Source organism: Rana temporaria, chromosome 7 (assembly GCF_905171775.1).
Source record: "Rana temporaria chromosome 7, aRanTem1.1, whole genome shotgun sequence".
In the NCBI taxonomy this organism is placed as follows: domain Eukaryota; kingdom Metazoa; phylum Chordata; class Amphibia; order Anura; family Ranidae; genus Rana; species Rana temporaria.
The window spans coordinates 95,442,817-95,462,866 of NC_053495.1; the positions used below are offsets into that span (position 1 = coordinate 95,442,817).

At 43.7% G+C, this 20,050-nt stretch overlaps 1 protein-coding gene across 1 annotated transcript in view; it reads right to left on the bottom strand.

Annotated features, from left to right (window-relative positions):
• Positions 1-20,050, bottom strand: part of MYH9 (myosin heavy chain 9) — a 135,597-nt gene that overhangs the window by 39,861 nt on the left and 75,686 nt on the right. The window contains exons 20-27 of the mRNA XM_040359691.1: positions 15,126-15,234; positions 13,017-13,148; positions 11,585-11,791; positions 9,097-9,234; positions 8,834-8,957; positions 7,242-7,413; positions 5,203-5,415; positions 4,957-5,101 (exon numbers count right to left, since the gene is read on the bottom strand). Of these exons, the coding sequence (XP_040215625.1) occupies positions 4,957-5,101; positions 5,203-5,415; positions 7,242-7,413; positions 8,834-8,957; positions 9,097-9,234; positions 11,585-11,791; positions 13,017-13,148; positions 15,126-15,234 (1,240 nt within the window). The remainder of the gene's footprint in view (positions 1-4,956; positions 5,102-5,202; positions 5,416-7,241; positions 7,414-8,833; positions 8,958-9,096; positions 9,235-11,584; positions 11,792-13,016; positions 13,149-15,125; positions 15,235-20,050) is intronic.

The following is a 20,050-nucleotide window of genomic DNA, read 5'->3' on the forward strand; positions in this document are numbered from 1 at the left end:
GAAAGTCCCCCTGATGGAGCGCCGCTATTACCGAGCGAATCGACTCCATCCTGAATTTTGGCACCTTGACAAAACAATTGAGGGCCTTGAGGTCCAGGATTGGACGGACCCCTTCCTTCTTGGGGACCACGAACAGATTGGAGAAAAACCCCTAAAACCGCTCCTGCGAGGGAACTGGCACAATCACTCCCCTGCCCAGGAGATCCTGGACAGATCCTTCCGGCGAACCGGAGGAAGCTGGAGGTTGAAAGGAAAGAATCTGCTTGGCGGACAAGAGAGAAACTATCTTGTACCCCGAGGAAACTACTTCGCAAACCCAACGGTCGGAAAGAAGAGACCTCCACCGAGCCACGAATTTGCGAAGTCGGCCCCCCACCCGAGACACTGGCGGGGGCAGGCCTTCATGCGGAAGCAGGCTTGGGGTACCAGGTGCGCTTCTGCCCCGCAGCGGGGGCCTTAGCACCTTGCACACTTTCCCGCCGCACGAAAAAACGCTTGTGAGTAGTAAAGGAGGGCCCTTGCTTACGGCGAGGCTCCTTGCCCTTCCCAGACTGTGGGAGCAACGTGCTCTTACCACCCATGGCATCCTTAATGAGGTCATCCACGTATTCCCCGAAAAGCCGTTCACCCTTAAAGGGCAAATCCACTAAGGCCTTCTTTGAGGACTGGTCCGCAGACCAGCATTTCAGCCACACAAGGCGGCGCAGTACCACCGCGGAGGCCCTGGAGAGCAAGGGAAGCGTATCCAGGACCGACTCACAGACGAACTTCAGACCCTGAACCAATTGTTCGGCCAGGTCCTTACAGGTCTCGGAAGCATCCTGTGCCTACAGCTCCTGCAGCAAAAGCTTTGCCCGTTCGGTCAGCGTCTGCGACACCAGAGTCCCGGCCAAAACCGGTCTCACAGCCGAACCCACTACTGTAAACATGGAGCGGGCCACAGCCTCCACTCTATCTGCGGGGTCCTTAAAGGCAGGAGCCCCTTCCACAGGTAACGTGGTGGCTTTGCTCAATCTGGACACGGGAGGGTCCACTGACGGAGTAGAGACCCACTTTTTTAAAAAGTCCTCAAAGGGATAACGGGTCGCAAAGTATTTTGGAACGGCAAAAACTTTTTGCGGCGTATCCCATTCCTTACAATAATTTGTCCAAATAAGGAACACAAGGAAACGCTTGTGGTGCGCGGCGGTTTGCGGAACCCAAAAGGGACTGGCACATCTGGTGCCTACGCCAGATCCTCCAGTTTCAGAGTATCACGCACCGCAGAAATAAGAGCTCCAACAAATTCCTTATCAGCAACTCATCCTCACTGTCCGCGTGGGTTAAGCCCGCATCATCTGACATGACAGAGCCAGATGCAATAGCAGGGCCTGATTCTGTGTCAGAGGCATCCCCAGAAGCAGGCTCAGGGAGCAGGCGCTTTTTACCCCCCTTCTGGCCACTAGCCGCTTCAAACCTGGCGAGAAACGCCTTCAGGACAGCAGACATTGCCTCAACAGATGTGGCAGGGGGAGGGGCACCTAGGGTTAACTCCGGCATTGCTGGGGCAGAAGTACCAGGTTCAGGCTCCATAATGCCCCACCGCTGTGTCACCCGAAAATGCAAGGCAGAACCACCCACTGGTCACCTCCTGGCTGCTAACAGAGGTAGAGGCCCCCAGGGAACTCACCACCCCACCCGGTGCAGCATGAGCTGAGAAAAAACTGAGGTGTGCACAAAAGCTGGCTGCGCCTGTCACCTCAGGGAGATTTGCGGTCTTTTTGCAGCGCTAAAACCGCCGCACGAGGCCAATAGAAATCCAAGATGGCCGCCGTATGAGGAAAAACACCATAGGACTACAGGAAAATGTCCGCCGAGCCAAACAGTGACCACGGCAAAATGGCGGCCGTTGCGCAATTTAAAAAGACCCCCAGTGACACAGCACCCAACGCAGCACACAAACACATGTACTGTAAAAAAACACAGCCCCCGCTATACACACAGGCCCCGGCGGTAATCAAGAGACCCCAGAAGGCCCCCTCTCACAGCCGCTACCCAAATGGGGAAGGAGGGGGGAGAGGAAAGCAAGGAGAACCCTCAGTCGACCTCCCAGGGGAAAAAACACCAGCCACACCACCTTACCTGAGCAAGGGGCCACTACTTACCCGTCCTGCGACCACCGGCTGGAGGTATCCCAGACAGAACCAACGTCCACTAACGGCCTGGCTGTCGGCCAGACACACTGTGACAAAGCCATAGAGACCAGTCATATGTGTGCCCTGGAACATGTAGTTCCCTGACTGCCCCTGGAGCAATGGGGCCTGTCGTGGACGACCCAAAGCTGAGCTGAGGGCCGGCACACGCTCGATGGCCGAACATGGGGGGACTACAAGAGTAAAGACCCAGCCTGTCACCCAGTCGGCAGTTAATAGAATAATCTCAGGATCCAAAAATGCAGAAACAAAACAATAAAAAGCGGGAAAAAATAAAATAAAAATCTCCAGAGTACAGGACTCTAGAGGGCCTGTCCTCTCCTGACATTAGGCAGAAAAAAAAACTGGGGCTGCTAGAGCAGGGTGTGGGTTATACCCGGGGTGCCACGCCCCCTGGGAGGAGCTGCACTGAGGAAAGTTGTCAACACTTTAAGTGCTTTTTTTCTGCCTAACTCTCCTGGAAGGAAGCGGATTTAACCTAAGGTCAAAGGCTGCTGTGTCCGTCCATGAACAGAAGAAAAATTACCCCCTTCAATGGGGGTCAGAAACTCTTAAGAATTGCTGATATAAGATCTATTTGACACATTTGGGTCAAAGCAGATAGTTTTCCACTGAAAAATAAGCCATCAAGCACACCATCACTAAGAAGCAAAGCTTGCACATCTGTGGGGAAACCTAGTTGCCCAGATGCATATATTTATGAAATACACATAACAATGGAGGAGTTCATCAACCACTTCCCACCCTCCATATAGCAAAATGACAGCTGGAAAGTGGTTTCATTATCCTGACTGGGCGTCATGACGTCCAGCAGGATAAGCTGCCCGTGTGGTGATCGGTGGTGTCAGTCTGACACACCGCATCTCCGATCTAGGTAAAGAGCCTATGACGTAGTGTCTCTACCACATGATCAGCTGTGACCCATCACAGCTAATCAGAGTAAACAGGAAGAGCCGTTTATCCCACAGACAGCTCTCCTAAAAAAGGGGTCTGCGCTGATAATCAACCCAGGGGTGCCCACTTCAGACCCACCCAGGGATGGCCACCAGTGCCCATTAGGATTAGCCCGTCAGTGCCACCCATCAGTGTTGCATATAAGCTTTGGCAACGGTGCTTTGAACCCCTTTGGAGTCAAGTGTCCCACTCCCGCACAGCAGCGTTAAAGCGTTGCTAAAACTAGTGGCGCTAGCAGTGTGAAAGGGCTCTTAAACGCAACAGAAGTGAAAGAAATCTATGCAAACAAAAACCCCTTTTAACCGTGCTATAGCCAAATGAGGGCTACAGCGCAGCTCGATAACTCTGGGAGGGTGAACTATGACGTCCTCCCAGGATCACACACACAGGAATATCTGTGGGAACCACAGAAATGCGTTAAATGGCCATTGACAGCAGCCATTCACCACGTGATCGGTCCATCAAAATGATGGAGCGATTACTTGTTAAACCGGGAGTTGTCAGGCCGCCATGGGAGAGACCTGTCAAAGTGGGCCAGTCTGGATGAAGTCCAGGGCCAAAATTGTTGTCCCAGTCCAGCCCTGCCCTCTGTACAGTGCGAATGGAGAGATCAGGTGCAGCAGCGATGTGGGCTGGTTCTGTAGTGCCCACAGCGCTGCTCTGACAATTCAAGGACTGATTCATGCCGACTCATCCCAGCCATCCACATTCATGGCTCAACCATGCTCAAATTAGATTTTGCATGTTGGGCCTCTATGTGGCCAGGCTGTGGAGAAGCCTCCCACATGTGGTATTCGCCATACTCAGGAGTAGTTTTTGGTATTTACATGCCATGTGTTAGAAATAGTGTGTGTAGATATATACATAGCATGTAAATGCCAAAACACACACACACACACACACACTTTCCAAAAACACACACACACACACACTTTCCAAAAACTAGAATTTTTTTTTTTTTTTTACAAAAAAGACTCATTATGCCTCACATACGTTGGGGCGTTTCCTTTCCAAAATGGGGTAAATTTTGTTCTGGTGCGCCAGGGCCTTCAAAAGTGCAAGAGGTAGTCAAGAAGTGGTATGTAATTTATGTGGCCATGCTGTGTAGTCTCACTTGTGGTATTGTCATACTCAGGAGTAGTAGAATGTGTTTTGGGGTGCAATTTGTTGTATGTGAGAAATGACCTGCTAATATAAAAATTTTGTAAAGAATTGTGGGGGGGGGGGGGGGGGGGGGGGAATTACAACTTCAAAAAACTCACCATGCCTCTTAAACTCCTTGGAATGTCTACTTTCCAAAAAGGCATCATTGGGGTGTTTGTACTTTGCTGGTTTGTTAGGGTGTCAAGAAACGAGATAGGCATTCAGTACTTCAGGTGTTTTCAATTTTCAGAGATTTGCACCAAAGCTTGTGGACTCCAACTTTCACAAAGACCAAATACACCAATTTGGGTTATTTTTACCAAAGATATGTAGCAGTATCAACAGTGGTAAATTAAATTCCACTAACAGAAAGCGCCATTTGTGTGTGTGTGGGGGTGGGGGGGGGGGTGTAATTGTCATTCAAAATGTGAGCACTGAAAGCTGGTCTGGTTAGAAAGAGGGTTTAAGTGCCCAGTAAGTGGTTACATTTCACTGGAACAAGTGTCCCCATTGAAGGCATCCCTTTTTTTCAGGTAACATCTCAAAATGTTGTACATTCCAGGAGGTAATCAACAGAACAGACAGCCCCTGCCTAGAGGGGAAACAAAAACCTGAAAAAAAGGTCAAAGTAAAACAATGGCCTCCCATAAAGTTAATGGATTCTTACCCGTTTTGTCTGTTCCAACTGTTCAGAAAGCTCCTCAACAGCTTGTGCATGCTTCTGTCTGAACTCCTGAATTTGGACTTCATGAAGCCGAGCTTCCTCTTCCAAATTTTTCTTTAGGTGTGATACTTCCTGCTCACGTTTTGTTCTGAAAAAAAGAAAACAAAAAAAAAAAAAGTTATTTCCTATCTACAAATAGTACATTTAGAGGCTAGATTCCAAGAAGCAAAATGTATAAAAAGTAAATACCGGAGTTCTTGCTGTGCTGCTGTTGAGTCCAAGGTATCCTCAAGTTCAGTCTTTAATGCTTCAAGTTCTTCTCCTAGATCACGCTTTTGTTTCTCTGCCTTATTGCGTGCAGCTCTCTCAGCATCAAGATCTTCCTGTAGTTCACCAATCTGGGATTCCAACTCTCGAATTTTCTTAATCGCAATGTTTTTTTGAGTAGCTTCTTCCTCCACCCTGAGAATAGCGCAGACAAGAAGTTTATAGAAGAAAATAAAACATGGATAGGTAAATCATGCCCTTGTGCCACCAATGCCTATAACATCTATTAAAATTAAGCAGAGAAATGGCATTTCCTTTGTCTAAAGTGAAGCTTTCTGCAGCAGTCAAAAGCATGGCACAGCAATGGGGCTCATTACAAATAGGAATTTTACATTTATGAACAGTCATGCTTCATGTACAAGATTTAGGATGTAAAGCATTTCTCTTTTCGAAACCACACTCCCAACAATGGAAAAGAAAATAAACCCTTCATAAGAGGATTTCTGGCTTACATGTAAAATCCATTCCTTGGAGTAAATCACAGAACACAGTGAACCTTAATCAAGAGAAAATATAAAAATCTCTCTGCCAACCTAGCTACCTGACTTCTGAAGGTTCAAAATCCAACCCAGTCCTAGTCTGCTGGATATCTGAGGTCTGTCTGAGCGGTCTGCTGAGAAGGTATTTCAGGTACCCTACACAATAGGGATACCACAAATCCTCAATACCAGACCCTAAACACCTTGAACAGTTTGGGGACTGCAAAGAATCACTTTAGTGGCTCTAAAGACACCTTTGGAGGAAATAAAGTGTGAATGGTAGAGAAGCAAAACTAGCTTGTAACCTTTGGGCACCACCCAGTCGCAAAGGCCGACAGACATCACCCCCATCTGCACAAGTAGGGGCTCCTCTTCATTGCCAAGAGGACCGTCAGGTCCAGTTCATTTTCCAGAACAAGGGCATAGACTTCCAAGGTCTACCAAAGCAAAACTCAAGGCTCTGGCAGGATCCCCCCCCCCCCGGTCTGATTCTTTGGACGGCTACGCTTCCCTACCCCAAACTTTGAAGACTTGGCAAACTCCCACCTAAGGCTGTGGAGCCATTCCTAACACAGAAGGGTGATTAAAGATGCCACGAGAAGGGTGATTAAAGATGCCACGAAAAAGAGGTTAGAGGCCTTCTTTAGAAGACGAGGACCTTATTTCATCAGAGTAGGAAATTACCTTATTTTATTGAATTGCCCTTTCATGGCATACTATGGCGACTCAGCTTTTATGGTGAATAATTTCAGCCCAAACTGCATACATCACTTTCTGCGAATGAGCAAGCACTAGAAATATTGAGATGTTTGGCAGCTGCCAGGACACAAATGCAGTGACTTTAGGGGAGAGGACTCGAGAAGTGATAACTTAGTTTGTACAATATCCAGCAGAAAGACCACTGTGGTCTTCTATGTCAGAGCTTGGACCCAGATATTTCACTTGGGAGGCGTCCTTGACAAAAGATTCCTGATGTTTCTCAGACTGGTAATGCTTGACTCCAGGCATTCCAAACAAGTGAGAACCTGTGGTGCAAAACACATGGTAGCCTCACCATTCTGCCCCTTTTAAACACTGCTATTGTGGCATCTCACGCCACATGCATAATTCAGTCAGAGCTGCCCCAATACTCATGGGGGGGGGGGGGGGGGGGGTGTGGCGACGGACGACACACAAACACTTGCTTTACCACAGGGACACTTGCCAATCCAAGCATAACCCAAATAGACCTGAATATGAAGAACACTGTATCCTGTCATGTAGGATTGAGAAATTAGCTTTTTGCACCAAGGCTTCCATTTACACAGCAACAGCCAGGGGATAAAAGTCATCGTCACAAGAATTAAGTGTCGCAAGATGCAACCCAACAAATCAAAGATTTGGTCACACAGATTCAGCGCCTTTGTATACATGGGGTGGATTTTTTGGTATACAGAGTAGACATTCACTTATAACAAGTCTCTTGCAAAGAATGTTACTAACCTTGCTAGAGCAGCCTGCAGCTCTTCCTCCTTTTTAGCTAGTTGTAACTTTAATTCAGCAATTTGTGCTTGCAGCTCTGCAATTTGATCATGTAAATCGGTACTGTCTCCCTCTAACTTGCGACGTGTCTTCTCTAGCTCCTGACGTTGCTTCTCTTCTCTGCGAAGGCGCTCTGCAATATATTTTATTATAAAGCTATCAATTTTCTTAACTACCATAAGCTAGTCAAATTTTTTTTTTATTCAAGACAAAAAAACAAATTTGTATTGAATATAAAATCTGTATGCACAGATTTGACATATTTGAAAAAAAAAAACAAACAAACAAAAAGCAGCTCAGAAATCTGCATGCTTGTTCCAAGATGGTGGATTCACACTGAAACAAGTGGGTCAGCACAACAGACAGGCAACTAGGATTTTTAGAAACAATGACTGACATTTTTAGACGACATTTGATTTCCCTTCTGTAATGTAGGTTTACTTTCAATGACAGGTGTAGGTGTTATTTGTTGTTCCCTGCAATTTCTTCTCCAACTCCTGCCTGAACCAAGTATATAAAACTTCTCTCTGGTCGGCTAGGAGGGGGATAAACACTTATGCAACCCTGAAGAACCTTTGTGGTAGCAATATATACAAATCTTATCAGTTCAGGTAGTCAATCGTATATTTAGCCTGACTACAGCAAAAAAAAAAAAAAAAAAACCTTGTCCCCTTAGGCAGCACTTAAAATTCTAAAGTAGAGATTATGAATGCCCAATAACTGGTTATTTTTATTTTAAGCAAAAGTAAAGACAGTCAATTTAATCAGTAGTAGAAACCATAGCATGAGTTCAGCGATAAAGATGCAGGAAGCACACCCGCCAAGGCCATAGAATACAAGCATGTTCTGATATAATTAGGATAATGACAGTTCAGTGGATTCAGGTACTTTGATGCATCTTATGAGATTGCATTACATTTAGTCAATAAAATATATTTTGGCCATTTTGTCAATGACATAAATATTGTGGTAACTACTACTTTAGCACAGAGTTGATGCATTTTGTTTTTGACTGTAGAAGATCAATCATCACTACCTGGCAAGTCACTGAGCTGGAAAAATTACAGGCATTTCAGCTGTTAAAACAATAAGCTGGTGGTCACTCAGTGACCTTCAACACCATCCACTACCTTGTATTTCAGCCTTAGAATAAGACTCACCCAATATGTTAAATTGAGTTTTAAAAGTGTTTGCAGCATAAGCTGCCACAAGTACACACTATCAAATGCTTTAAAGCAACCAGATTAGTAGGCAAGTCTGCTAAAAATATGTATCAAAATAATGGAATGCTCCTAGTGAGCTCCGGAGGGTCATATGAAAACACTAATTCATTGCACCTTGGAGGCGACTGCATTTACAAAAAAATCCCACCTACTGAACACTATTACGCAATACCTGAAAAACTAGATGCCTGCCTGTCCAGCTGAACTGTGACAGATTCATTGACCTGAATAAATGTATTACATAAAAGCAGATAAATAACTGAATTTGTTCTTATGGTTAACAATGGAATGGATTTATCCATAAAGGCTCTGCCTCAAATTTTGTTATACCTTCCAAGTCAGAGATCATAGTTTCATGTTTGTTTTTGAGTTTAGCAAGGCTCTTGGACTTCTCTTCCTCCTCTGCTAGATTAGTGGTAAATTCAGCAATACGGTCCTCAAAAAGTTTCTTCTCCTACAAAAACAAAATAAAAAATTGGCACATATTTGTACATCAATGGCAGGTTTTCTCTGTTTAAACATAGCTCTACACAGATACAGAGATACACAATTATATAGATTGAGTTTTTTTGAGATTACATGTAGGTCTTTACCTTGCTCAATTTGTTTGCCTGATCTTCCAGAATTAGTACTTCTTCCTCCATCTTCTTAAGTTTTGCCTCAACTGTGACCTTTTCCAATTGCAGCTTTTGCCTGGCTGCTTCCTCCTCCTCTAGCTGTTCCTCTAGCTCCTACACAAAATTTGAAACATACAAAGTTACTTTGCAACCTTTCAGACACATGACAAAAATTAAGTGCCGGTTCGCACTACAGCGGCTTAGGATCAGACTTGTCAGGCCTCAAGTTGCCCCAAGTCGCTAGACAGAAGAAATGCCATTGAAGCGAAGAGCTGTCTTATGTACACTACTGAAGTTGCTCCTACTTCAGAAAAGGTTCCTGTACGACTTCAAGGAGACTTCTAGGCAACTTGTAACCATAGATTTCAATGGGCATTGCCTCCAAGTCGGATCTCCATCTTAACTGAAGCAACTACAAGAAAAGAAAAATGGTTTACCCAGGCAAACCCCTCCCACAGAGCCAATTATTCGGTGATTGGCCACAGTCAAAGTCGCCTGTCCTGCAGGCAACATTAAGTCATCCATCTAAGCTGCCGAGGTTTGCCAAGAGCCAGAGTCTGCCGATTAAGAAGGAAAGGAAACTATTGTTGTAGTGCATATTGATATTTGTCGTAGGGGGTCAATACAGCGACAGGAAAGTTTGCCCAAAAGAGATACACCATTGTGTTTTCTACCTACATGTTTTGCAGCACATGCAGTAATATACATCACAAGTTGTATGGGACTACCACTTTCACAATTATATGGGCAATTTTTTTTTACCCGATTTGACGATTGCTGAAAAAAAACATTTCACAGGAACTAGGGTTGTCCCGATACCGATACTAGTATTGGTATCGGCACCGATACAGAGCATTTGCGCGAGTACTTGTACTCGCGCAAATGCTCCCGATGCTTCCCCGATACTTTCATTTTTGTGGCCGGAGAGTCAGTGTCTGGGGAAGGCAGGAGAGGGCGGGGGAGTGCAGGCGCAGCACACCCTGTGGGGGGGGGGGGGGTGTCGGGCCGGTTCTCCCCTTCCGCGACTGAAGAGGACAGCGTGGAGACAGCGGGCGGCATGGCGGTGACAGGGAGGCAGTGACACAGGCTGAAGCCTGGCTTTGCGGGGGGGTCCGTCACACCCGAGACCCAGACGCGGCTCTGACAAATCTCGGCTGTGACTGTCTCACAGCCGAGCAGACCGCAGCCACCTCCCCCTCTGTGTATACTACAAATGCAGCACTTGTAGTATACACAGAGGAGGGGGAGGCGGTCTACTTGGCTGTGTGACTGCGAGACAGTCACAGCCGAGATTTGTCAGAGCCGCGGCTGGGTCTCGGGTTTCACACACTTGTGCGCAGATAATCCCAAACACATCTTAGACCCCTTTCACACTGAAGCATTTTTACAGCGTTTTAGCGTTAAAAATAGCGCTATTAAAATGCTCTCCATGCATCTCAATGGACCCTTTCACACAGAGTCCTGCAAGCAGCATCTTTGGAGCAGCTTTTGAGCGCTAAAAACGCTCCAAAAACGCCCCTCTCCATTGAAATTAATTGAAAGCGCTGTAAAAACGCCTTACCCTTTCACACTGAGGCACTGCAAAAACGCCCTAAAACGTTAGGATTTTAGCGGTGCTTTACCAGCGTTTTTCGGGTGCTGGCAGTGTGAAAGGGCTCTGAAAGCACTCAGGCTTTCACATTGGGATTGCAGATGAGGCTTCGCTCGAATAACGCCCCAGTGTGAAAGGGGCCTTAGACTGGTTTCACTTTCAAGAGTAACCGAAGGCCAAAAACTTTTAACACCACACACGCCGATTTTAAAACCTATAATAAATGAGCTCACACAGTTCCAAAATCTGTAATCACATTCATATAGCTCAGTAACTGGATAACTTCATATAATCCTGACAAAGTAGTCAGACATGCATAATCTCAAAACATTTAGGGCCATGTCAGGCAAGGCAAGCAAACGCGGCAACAACATCACTAAAATCCTTTACCTACATCCTTAACCTGGCTTGCTGACTGGAAATACAGTACGTCTCCCCTTGCTAGTGAGGAAGTTACAGTTTGTTGCACCTTAGTGGCTCTGTCGCTGTGTTGCTAGAGGAAGAATCATCTGAAATTGCCCTTAAATAACTCAAATGACAGAGCTCTTAACTTGAGAATAGCTCAGCCATGTCAAACTTACAAATTGTAAAGAGGAGGGGGCAGAACAGAGTGGGAGGTGACTCCTTGAGAAAAGAGGTTTGTTGGTCCCCTCAACCAACTGCATCTCCTAGAAGAGGGCAGCAGCCAGCTTGTCCTGAAGAAATCCAATGGTAAATTGTTGCATGATCCATCAGCTGTCCTCATATCCATGTGTACAATTTACAGTGTTAAGCCAATGAGCACTACGCATAGCTGCTTTTTGCAAGAACTTTCCATCAAGAAATCATGCTGTAGAAAAATATAAAAAAACAGGAAGATCACATTTGGCATACCCCAATATTTTGCTGCATTTTCTTCTTCTCTGTCTGCAAATGTTGACATCTTTCCTCCTCTTCCTCTACCCGAGACTCCAAATCATGCAAGATTTCTTCCAATTCTTGTTTTTTAGCTGCTAAACGAACTCGGATTTCCTCTGCTTCTGCACAGAGTTCAATCTCTGCTTGTAGCTGTTCTTGCAGTTGCATTTTTTCTTGTTGAAGCTAAAACCGGGAAATTTAAACAAATCACAATGTGAATATAAAATATGCTTTAAAAGCCTTTACTATCCATGAACAAACTGACTATACATAGTGTGGTCGAACACCTGTCATGCTAAACATTACCCATTTTTTTTTTTTTTTTTTTACAACTTTTAAATTTGTAGAATGTCAAAATAGACAAGGTTACCTACTTTAAAGCAGAACTCCAGGCAAAAACATTTTTACACATTATTGCAGCTTTCCTACCTTCACTGAATAGGTTATCCATCTTATGGTTTACTCAGTTGCTGTGAAAATAGCCCATTTCTAAATTAACTGTTCATTCTCAGTAGCTGCTATGCCTTGTATTCCCCCAACCACTGGTCTTGTCACAGTCCACTTGTAGTTCTTTCTTCAGTAAGCCGTGCTGTATTTTTCTGTGCTCACTAGTGGGCAGACTTGGGAGTCCTGGTCTGTATTGCCCATCAAGGCAGTGTTCCAAGAATGCCAGGCCATAACACCCTGGGGTCTGTCCCACCTCCCATATCTTCAGATAGAAGTCTCTGCACCTCCTCCACAAGTAACCGTATTAAAAAACACACGATAAAAGTATCGAACACGTCGCCTTTTTTTTTAGGTAAATATATTTCTAAAGATGCTAATCGACATGAAATTTTCACCGCATGTCGGTAACACATGCAATCCACACATACAAGAAAAAAAAAAAAAAAACACACATTCAGAAATTAAGTTGTGTAATAAAATGGAATGAGACGGGATAAAAAAAAAAAAATAAAAAAAAAAAGTATTGAACGCCTGAAGAAAAAAGGGAGGTGCAAAAAAGCAAGGAAAGCCAAGACACTAGCTGAAATATATCAGTAATTGGAAAGCAATCTGGTCCTTTGTCAGTGCAAATTATAGTCAGCTGGTTCAGCCTCAACTGATGGCCTATACTACTATATTACCAAGGTATCGCACAAGAAACATCTCATGATGGGTAAAAGCAAAGAGCTCAATAACAAATAAAAGAATGAGGGTAAAAAAAAAAGTAAGTTCGTACTAAAACTGACAAGTTCATTAAACATGAATCTACATAACGTCCGTCACAAAATAAACCAGTAAAAAGAAGCAAAAAATTATAATTAGGAGTCGTGTTTTAGCATTTTTGGAGCCAATATGTTAGGAAATGTATAGAAGCATGTGCTATGTAAAAGATCATACAAACGTTTTGATGCAAAGAGCTCACCTGTATCTGCAAGTGTTCCATTTCTGAAACTTTCTGTTCAGAGGCAGTTTGAAGGTCTTTTACTTTCTGAAGTTCTACTTCTTTTGAAAGCAGCTCTTCATCAAATCTATTAGCTTGTAAGAGAGGCTTAACCTAAAACAATAACATTTTTATTTTGGTTAGATCAGATTGCGATACACAGTAACTAAATTCTCAAAAGCAATACTACTTGGCATTCCTATGGATCTTGTTAAAAAAAAAAAAAAAAAAAAAAAAAAGTGTTTTTTCCTGTCTCTGGACTTTTAAATTGGCCCGTTTTTTTATTATTTTATTTATTGCAGCAACCAATTCATTTAGGATTGAGAAACAAAGCAAAAATGAATCCGAATCTTTGAGTAAGTTGTCCCAATGCACTCCCAACTATTTTTTTTGGAGATGGCCATCTGAGAAATGACAGAGCAAAGAGGAGCACGCCATCATACATGATTCATATAGTGCCAACAGTTTGCACATCACTTTACATGAGGGCAGATACTGCATTGAATTGTATTAGAACTGTACTGAGAATCAGCATGCCCTGCTCAGAGCTTACAATCTAAAAAGGGAGGGTCAAGTGATACAAAAGGGCAATAATTGTGGTGATGAGCTGATTGAGAAAATAAAAGTATAGTAGTTAGGTAGAGGCAGGATAGGCTTCTTTGAAGAGAAAAAGTTTTCAGGGGTTACCTAAAAGTGGAGATAGTTGGGACAGATTTGGGTAGGAATTCCAAAGGATGGGAGAGGCTCGGGAGAATTCCTGGGAAGCAAGCACAGGAGGAGATGAGGAAACTGGAGACCAGGATGGAAGTCTGAGGAACCGTGAACAATTTGGTTGGTATTCGGAGACTAGGCTAGTGATGTAGCTGGGGGGCCAAATTGTGGATAGCTTTGCAGTATTTTGAATTTTATTTGTTGGGCGAGTGGCAGCCAATAGAGGGATTGGCAGATGCGGAGGGGTTTGCAAGGTGAATGAGTCGGGCCGCAGCATTGATAATGGTCTGAATAGGCGATCGATTATTTAAAAGGTAAGCCAATGAGGGAGTTGCAGTAGTCGAGAGAGAACCAGAGTGGATTAGGAGCTTTGCAGTGTCTTTGGTTAAGAAGGGGCATATTTTGGAGATTTTGCTGAGTGTGTGTGGGATATCTGTAGAGTGGAGATTATCGCAAATGTAATCAACCTTATTTTTTTTTAAAGGTTCTCCAGGGCAGTGAGTTAGTGGGTGGATGATGAAGTAGAGAGTTAAAGGTAAAGAATTGACGGGACTGGATGAGAACGTGTTAATGAGAGTGATAAATAGGTCTGCAATTCCTAATGCCGCGTACAGACAGTCGTTTTTTGTGATGAAAAAAAAACTACGTTTTAAATCATGAAATAAAACAACGTTTTTGAAACTTTATTTTCAAAAACGACGTTGCCTACACACCATCGTTTTTTCAAAATGCTCTAGCAAAGCGCGGTTACGTTCAGCACTCTTTTCCATTGAAGCTAGCTTCATAACTTGCTTCTGAGCATGCGCGGGTTTTAAACATCGTTTTGCCCACACATTTTAATTGACACAAAGAACAACGTTTTTTTGTCGTTTTTCAGAAGACATAAGACGTATTCCCCCACACACGGTCATTTTAAATGACGTTTTCAAAAACAACGTTTTTTTCATCACAAAAAACGACAGTCTGTACGTGGCATTACACTTACTTCCCACAGTCCTACCCTATACAGCCGTCCTGAAAGAAGCATCTCTGCTAAACCTATAAATATTCAGTAGCGAAAAAATAAATAAAAAATATGGTGTATGCAACACCCCCCACCCCCCAAAAAAAAGCTTAGCATTGCCGTTTATAAGGTTAGTGGAAGCCACTGAGCATCTTCTGCTGGCACTGACCTGAGCCGTGTGAGTGGCGGGGGATGAGCAGTTACATCCGCAAAAACAAATGTAAACCTATCAACTTCATTTTTTTTTTTTTTATTATTGAACATGGGCATGAATGTTAAGAGTGCCTCATGTTTATGCAATTTGTAAAAAGTTTGTGTTCACATACTTTAAGGTATAGCATTTCTAATGGCTTCAATTAACAAAAATTAATACAAACCTTTGTGAAAAGCCTCCACCACTGCCAATTCCTGAGTTTAAGGTAGGCTGCACAATTCCTTTGAATCACTTTCATGGCAGTAAGTTGCTGTTGACGTTTCGCAAATGCCCTGAAAATAAATCAGCAGGTAAATTCAAAAGGCATGGTCAAAAAAACATAACATTGGCGCTCTTTGATATGGTTTAGCAGCCGGCAAACTATACCTTTTATCAGCAAAACAAATGGTCTAGCAAATAGTTCCATTTCATTAGAAAGTTGAATACAGTTAAAAACATCCATAACGTTAAAGTGAAACTAACCTGGTTTAAACATTTTTAAGGTAACCATGCTGAAAATCAGTCATCTTATAGCACCTACAGGCATTAGCCTTCAAATTGGAGTTGTATCAGATCCTAGGCCGACTTCTGTCAGAGTTGATATTAAGCCCCACCCACTATTACACTGTCAAATGGCAGATTAGCAAGCCTTTGAGATCAGCAGGCTTGCCTGAAATACTGTATTTCACCATGTAAGCTCAGTTTACTGATAAAAATAAGGGGAAATGCAAGACTTCAGTGGGTGTAAAAAAGATGTCTGCTTGGCATTTTCAGACTGTAGGCTTAGTGTGTCCGAGTGCACAAAGATGGCCATGACAGAACGTCACAATATCTGACGGAAACACCCGTGTTGCCCTGTGTGTACCGACTAGGCTTATGATTGCTGATCTCTAATAGCCTGGTAAGATTAGGTGCCTCAGTCATCCTGTGTATTTAGTGTCCATCTCCCTCCCTCACATTTCCTTAGTTTGTGTGAACTAAAGCTGATCTCTTCCCTGCCCATCCCGCCTTAATTGAGTATCCTGCCGTAGCTGCTCCTCCCCTTTGGTAAAATAGAAGGTAACAGACTTTTATCATCTGTTTCAGGAACATAAGTAGTGTATTTTTTTTCATTATAAAGCTAAATAATTTATTTGATCAGGACTGCGGTGTGGTCACAAGTCCTCCCACTGTTGGCTTGCATACATCAGAAGGGAATCCCAGCCCCTCCTACTGCACGCCATTTTTAAACACCACACACAGTATTTAATGAGTTTCTAAAACAGAGGGTAAATTATTATAATGTTCAAACTGTTTTAAAACAAATGTTTGTAAACCCTTACATATACCCAATGAAGTGATTGTTACAGGTGATAAATAGGAGAAAAATTCTCCTACATAAGTTTAACCTAAAACAGTCTTTTCTAAATCAGTTCAAAGCCCAGAAATTATAAAGCTTGCCTGAGCTGTCAGAAAACATGGGGTGAAGAGCTGAAATTAGAGTCTGCAGAGCTCTGAGAGTGGCTGGGGGAGGGACCTTCCTTCACAGTACACAGGTACAGAGCCAACAAGGGAAGAGGCACCTCTGGGTGTAGTGGTTTAAAACTATTTTAATAAAAGCACAAGTAATGGTCTCTCACATTTTAGAAGTGACAGGTAGGCATATAGGAGATGTTCCCAAGAAGGGAAGGGTGTCACCCGGCCGTCACTTTCTTCCGGGTCCTGCTGGAGCGCATGGGGAGGTTAGATTTCCATCACTGATGAAGAACAGCCGGCTGCGATGGGGGATCCTCAAACCGAGGCGTGGAGCTCAGATGGACAGCAGGCGGAGGATGATGATGTCACCGGGTCATCATCCTCCGCCTGCTGTCCATCTGCGCTCCACGCCTCAGTTTGAGGATCCCCCATCGCAGCCGGCTGTTCTTCATCAGCGATGGAAATCTAACCTCCCCACACAGCGCTCCAGCAGGACCCGGAAGAAAGTAAAAGGCCGGATGACACCCTTCTCTTCTTGGGAACATCTCCTATATGCCTACCTGTCACTTCTAAAATGTGAGAGACCATTACTTGTGCTTTTATTAAAATTGTTTTAAACCACTACACCCAGAGGCGCCTCTTCCCTTGTCGTTTTCCCATAGAACTGGAACATGGTTTCTGTTCCCCTATGATGGCTGCCTTGAGAGTGTGTACCCCCATCAAACTCTACAGACTTTATCCTTCTTGTCAGACTTTGTAAATTATTGCTTCCCGACTCTGCCCATCTTGCACATACCTATGGTGCCGATTTGATGCCTGAGGCATTGGTTTACTGTGCATTTTTTACTTGTTGGGTACAGAGCCAAGGCTGTTCAAAGACTACGCTGGAGTTCCCTCCCCATCACCTATTCTCCCTTTGTGTCGGGAAAACTTGTCAGAAGTGATTCATGCTGATTGCAAAGGAAGGAGACAGAAATGACATTTTGTACTCTTAATTGAGACAACTATAGAGGCATAGGCTTTGGTTATATTATTGCACGTCTGAGGTTTACAATCACTTTAGGTTGCAGGGCAGAGCTTGGCACTAGGATAAGAAGCTTAAAATGTTACTAAACCCACAACAGTAAAACCAGTCTGTATAAGCAGTAAAGCATGATTGTTATATGCACTGTGGAACCCAAGGGGTTAATCCTCCGCATTGTGTAAAAAGGCAAATTCATCTGATAGGACAGAGCCCTGAAAAGGACTCTTTGCTGCACATGCTCAGTTTAGTGTGCATTGTTAGAGTGGTTTCTTTTTTGAAAAGGCCGGAATGCGATCAGCACAGGGCCAGTCAGGAGAATAAAAACTCCTACAAGCTTTAATCAGTGCTTGGCCAGACACTTCCTTTACAACTTTTTTTTAAAAAGGGGCTCAATACCCGATAATCCTCCAACTTCTTATTTTTAAAGTGGAGGTTCACCCAAAAATTAAATTTTTAACATTAGATTGAGGCCAATTGTGGGAAGCACAATCGGGTGTGTTTTTTAAAAAAATCAATGCAGTACTTATCGTTTTAGAGATAGATGTTCTTCACGGCTTCCGGGTATGGGCTGCAGGAATGGGCATTCCTATTTGATTGACAGGCTTCCGACCGTCGCATACAGCGCGTCACGAGTTTCCGAAAGTAGCCGTATAGAGGCGCACCGACGTTCGGCAACTCGTGACGCGCTGTATGCGACTGTCAGAAGGCTGTCAAATAGGAACGCCCAGTCCCGAAGACCATACCCGGAAGCCACGGAGAACATCTCTCCAAAAGGGTAAGTACTGCATTGATTAAAAAAAAAAAAAAAAAAAAAACACCCGATTGTGCTTCCCACAATTAGCCTCAATCAAATGTTAAAAAAAAAAAAAAAAAAAAATTTCGGGTGAACCCCCGCTTTAACACACTTTCTATAAACTAGGATATACTAGGATCTAGAGATTTACACCCTTCGTCATCCAGAGATAGGAAGTACATATTCATATATATATTTTTTTTTTTAAAACGTTTTGACATCTGGGAGTCCTTTATTCAAAATCTTAACAGACACAAAAATCATGCGCACACGATATCAAGACCATACAACTTCTCAATGATGGCCCCAAATAAAAATGTAACTCTGGATTCTAAGAAAAAAAAATAAGCACATCTATATAGATGCGGCATCGATCTGATGTTACAGCTGTTCCCTGCCATCTTTACATCAAGAACTAAGGGATCAAAGATCACTGAGTTCTAGAGTCCACTCTGAGCACAGAGCAGTAAAGTGTCAAGACACCGCTCTGCCCAGTCAGCACTCATTGGAGCAGTAGACTTTAGAGGGGGTAGGAGCGGCTGGCTCATCCTCTCAGTGGCACACAAGAGGCTGAGCTAGCTGCCAGTCAGGCATCTGGCCAGATCATGACATTGTCAGGATCACTGCAAAGCCTGGGCCGGAGTGCAGAACCAAGTACACTTCTGTGAGCTATAGGAGACTAAGGGCAAAAAAAAAAAAAAATCTCATTGACAGGGCCACATCACATTCATGCACCATTTAATGCAAGACCAACCACTGCCCACCCAATAGTTAAAGTTGTAAAGGTAAGTTTTTTTTAACCTGAATGCATTCTGTGCATTGGGGGGTAGAGAAACTTTCAAAAGTAGCTCTTCCCCAAATGCCTGAACCCGATTCTGACCCAGCGCTGTGCACGTCAGCAGCAGCTTTTCTCTTCTCTCCTTGCTCTGAGGTTTGATTAAGAGCCATTCACACTTTGCAGCATGTGGTGGCAAATATTTTGCTGCATCCATGTAGGAGTTTGGTTAATGCTCAGTTCACAGGCAGTCATGGGCAATAAGGCATTTTTTTGGTGTACTGGTTATTGCATAGGACAAACGCGTTGATTTGGGGTCTCTAGTTCCTTAAAGTGGATGTAAACCCACTCTCATCCTTTCTAAACTACTGCCATGGTGCTGATCTATAAGGATATAGATGTCTGCTTCTTGTATCCTTACCCGTCAAATGTATCCCCTCTGTCTGTTATAAGAACTAAAAAACTGCAGATTCTGTGGGTGGGTCTGTTGTCTGGAGCTCGGTGGGTGGAGTCGTGATGTCAACATGCATTTTGTCCTATGTATTACTTACACTAAATTCTGACATGATCAGTAACATCCAGTCAAAATCCAGATAAGTAACCACATGACTTTATAAAAGGGGTGGGAATTAAAAAATAATGCCCGTCTCCAAGCTAGTGCATGAGATATATAAATAACCTGTCACTCACACCAAGGGGGCAGAACGGACCAGGGTTTTTCTCTGCAAGTGTGTTTTATCTCACTGAATAAAAGAGGATTGCTCAGAGCTGGATTAACTCTGTGTGGGCACAGATATTAGGAAACGTTACTCTACATTGTGACAGCAAAAAAGAAAAATAATTTTTGGTTTACATCCACTTTAAGGCCTAGGTTGTACATGGGCAGAAGTAAAGAAATTGATGCAAAAAAATAAAAAAAAATAAAAAAAAATAACTTGCTTTAAAACAGCAGTTTTGCCCATAGCGTGCATCCACAAGTGACAGTTTAACCAGAACCAATGGCTTTGCAGCGACTAGAAACAGCAATACTACGAAAGGGCTCAAGCACTGTACCTGGGTCTG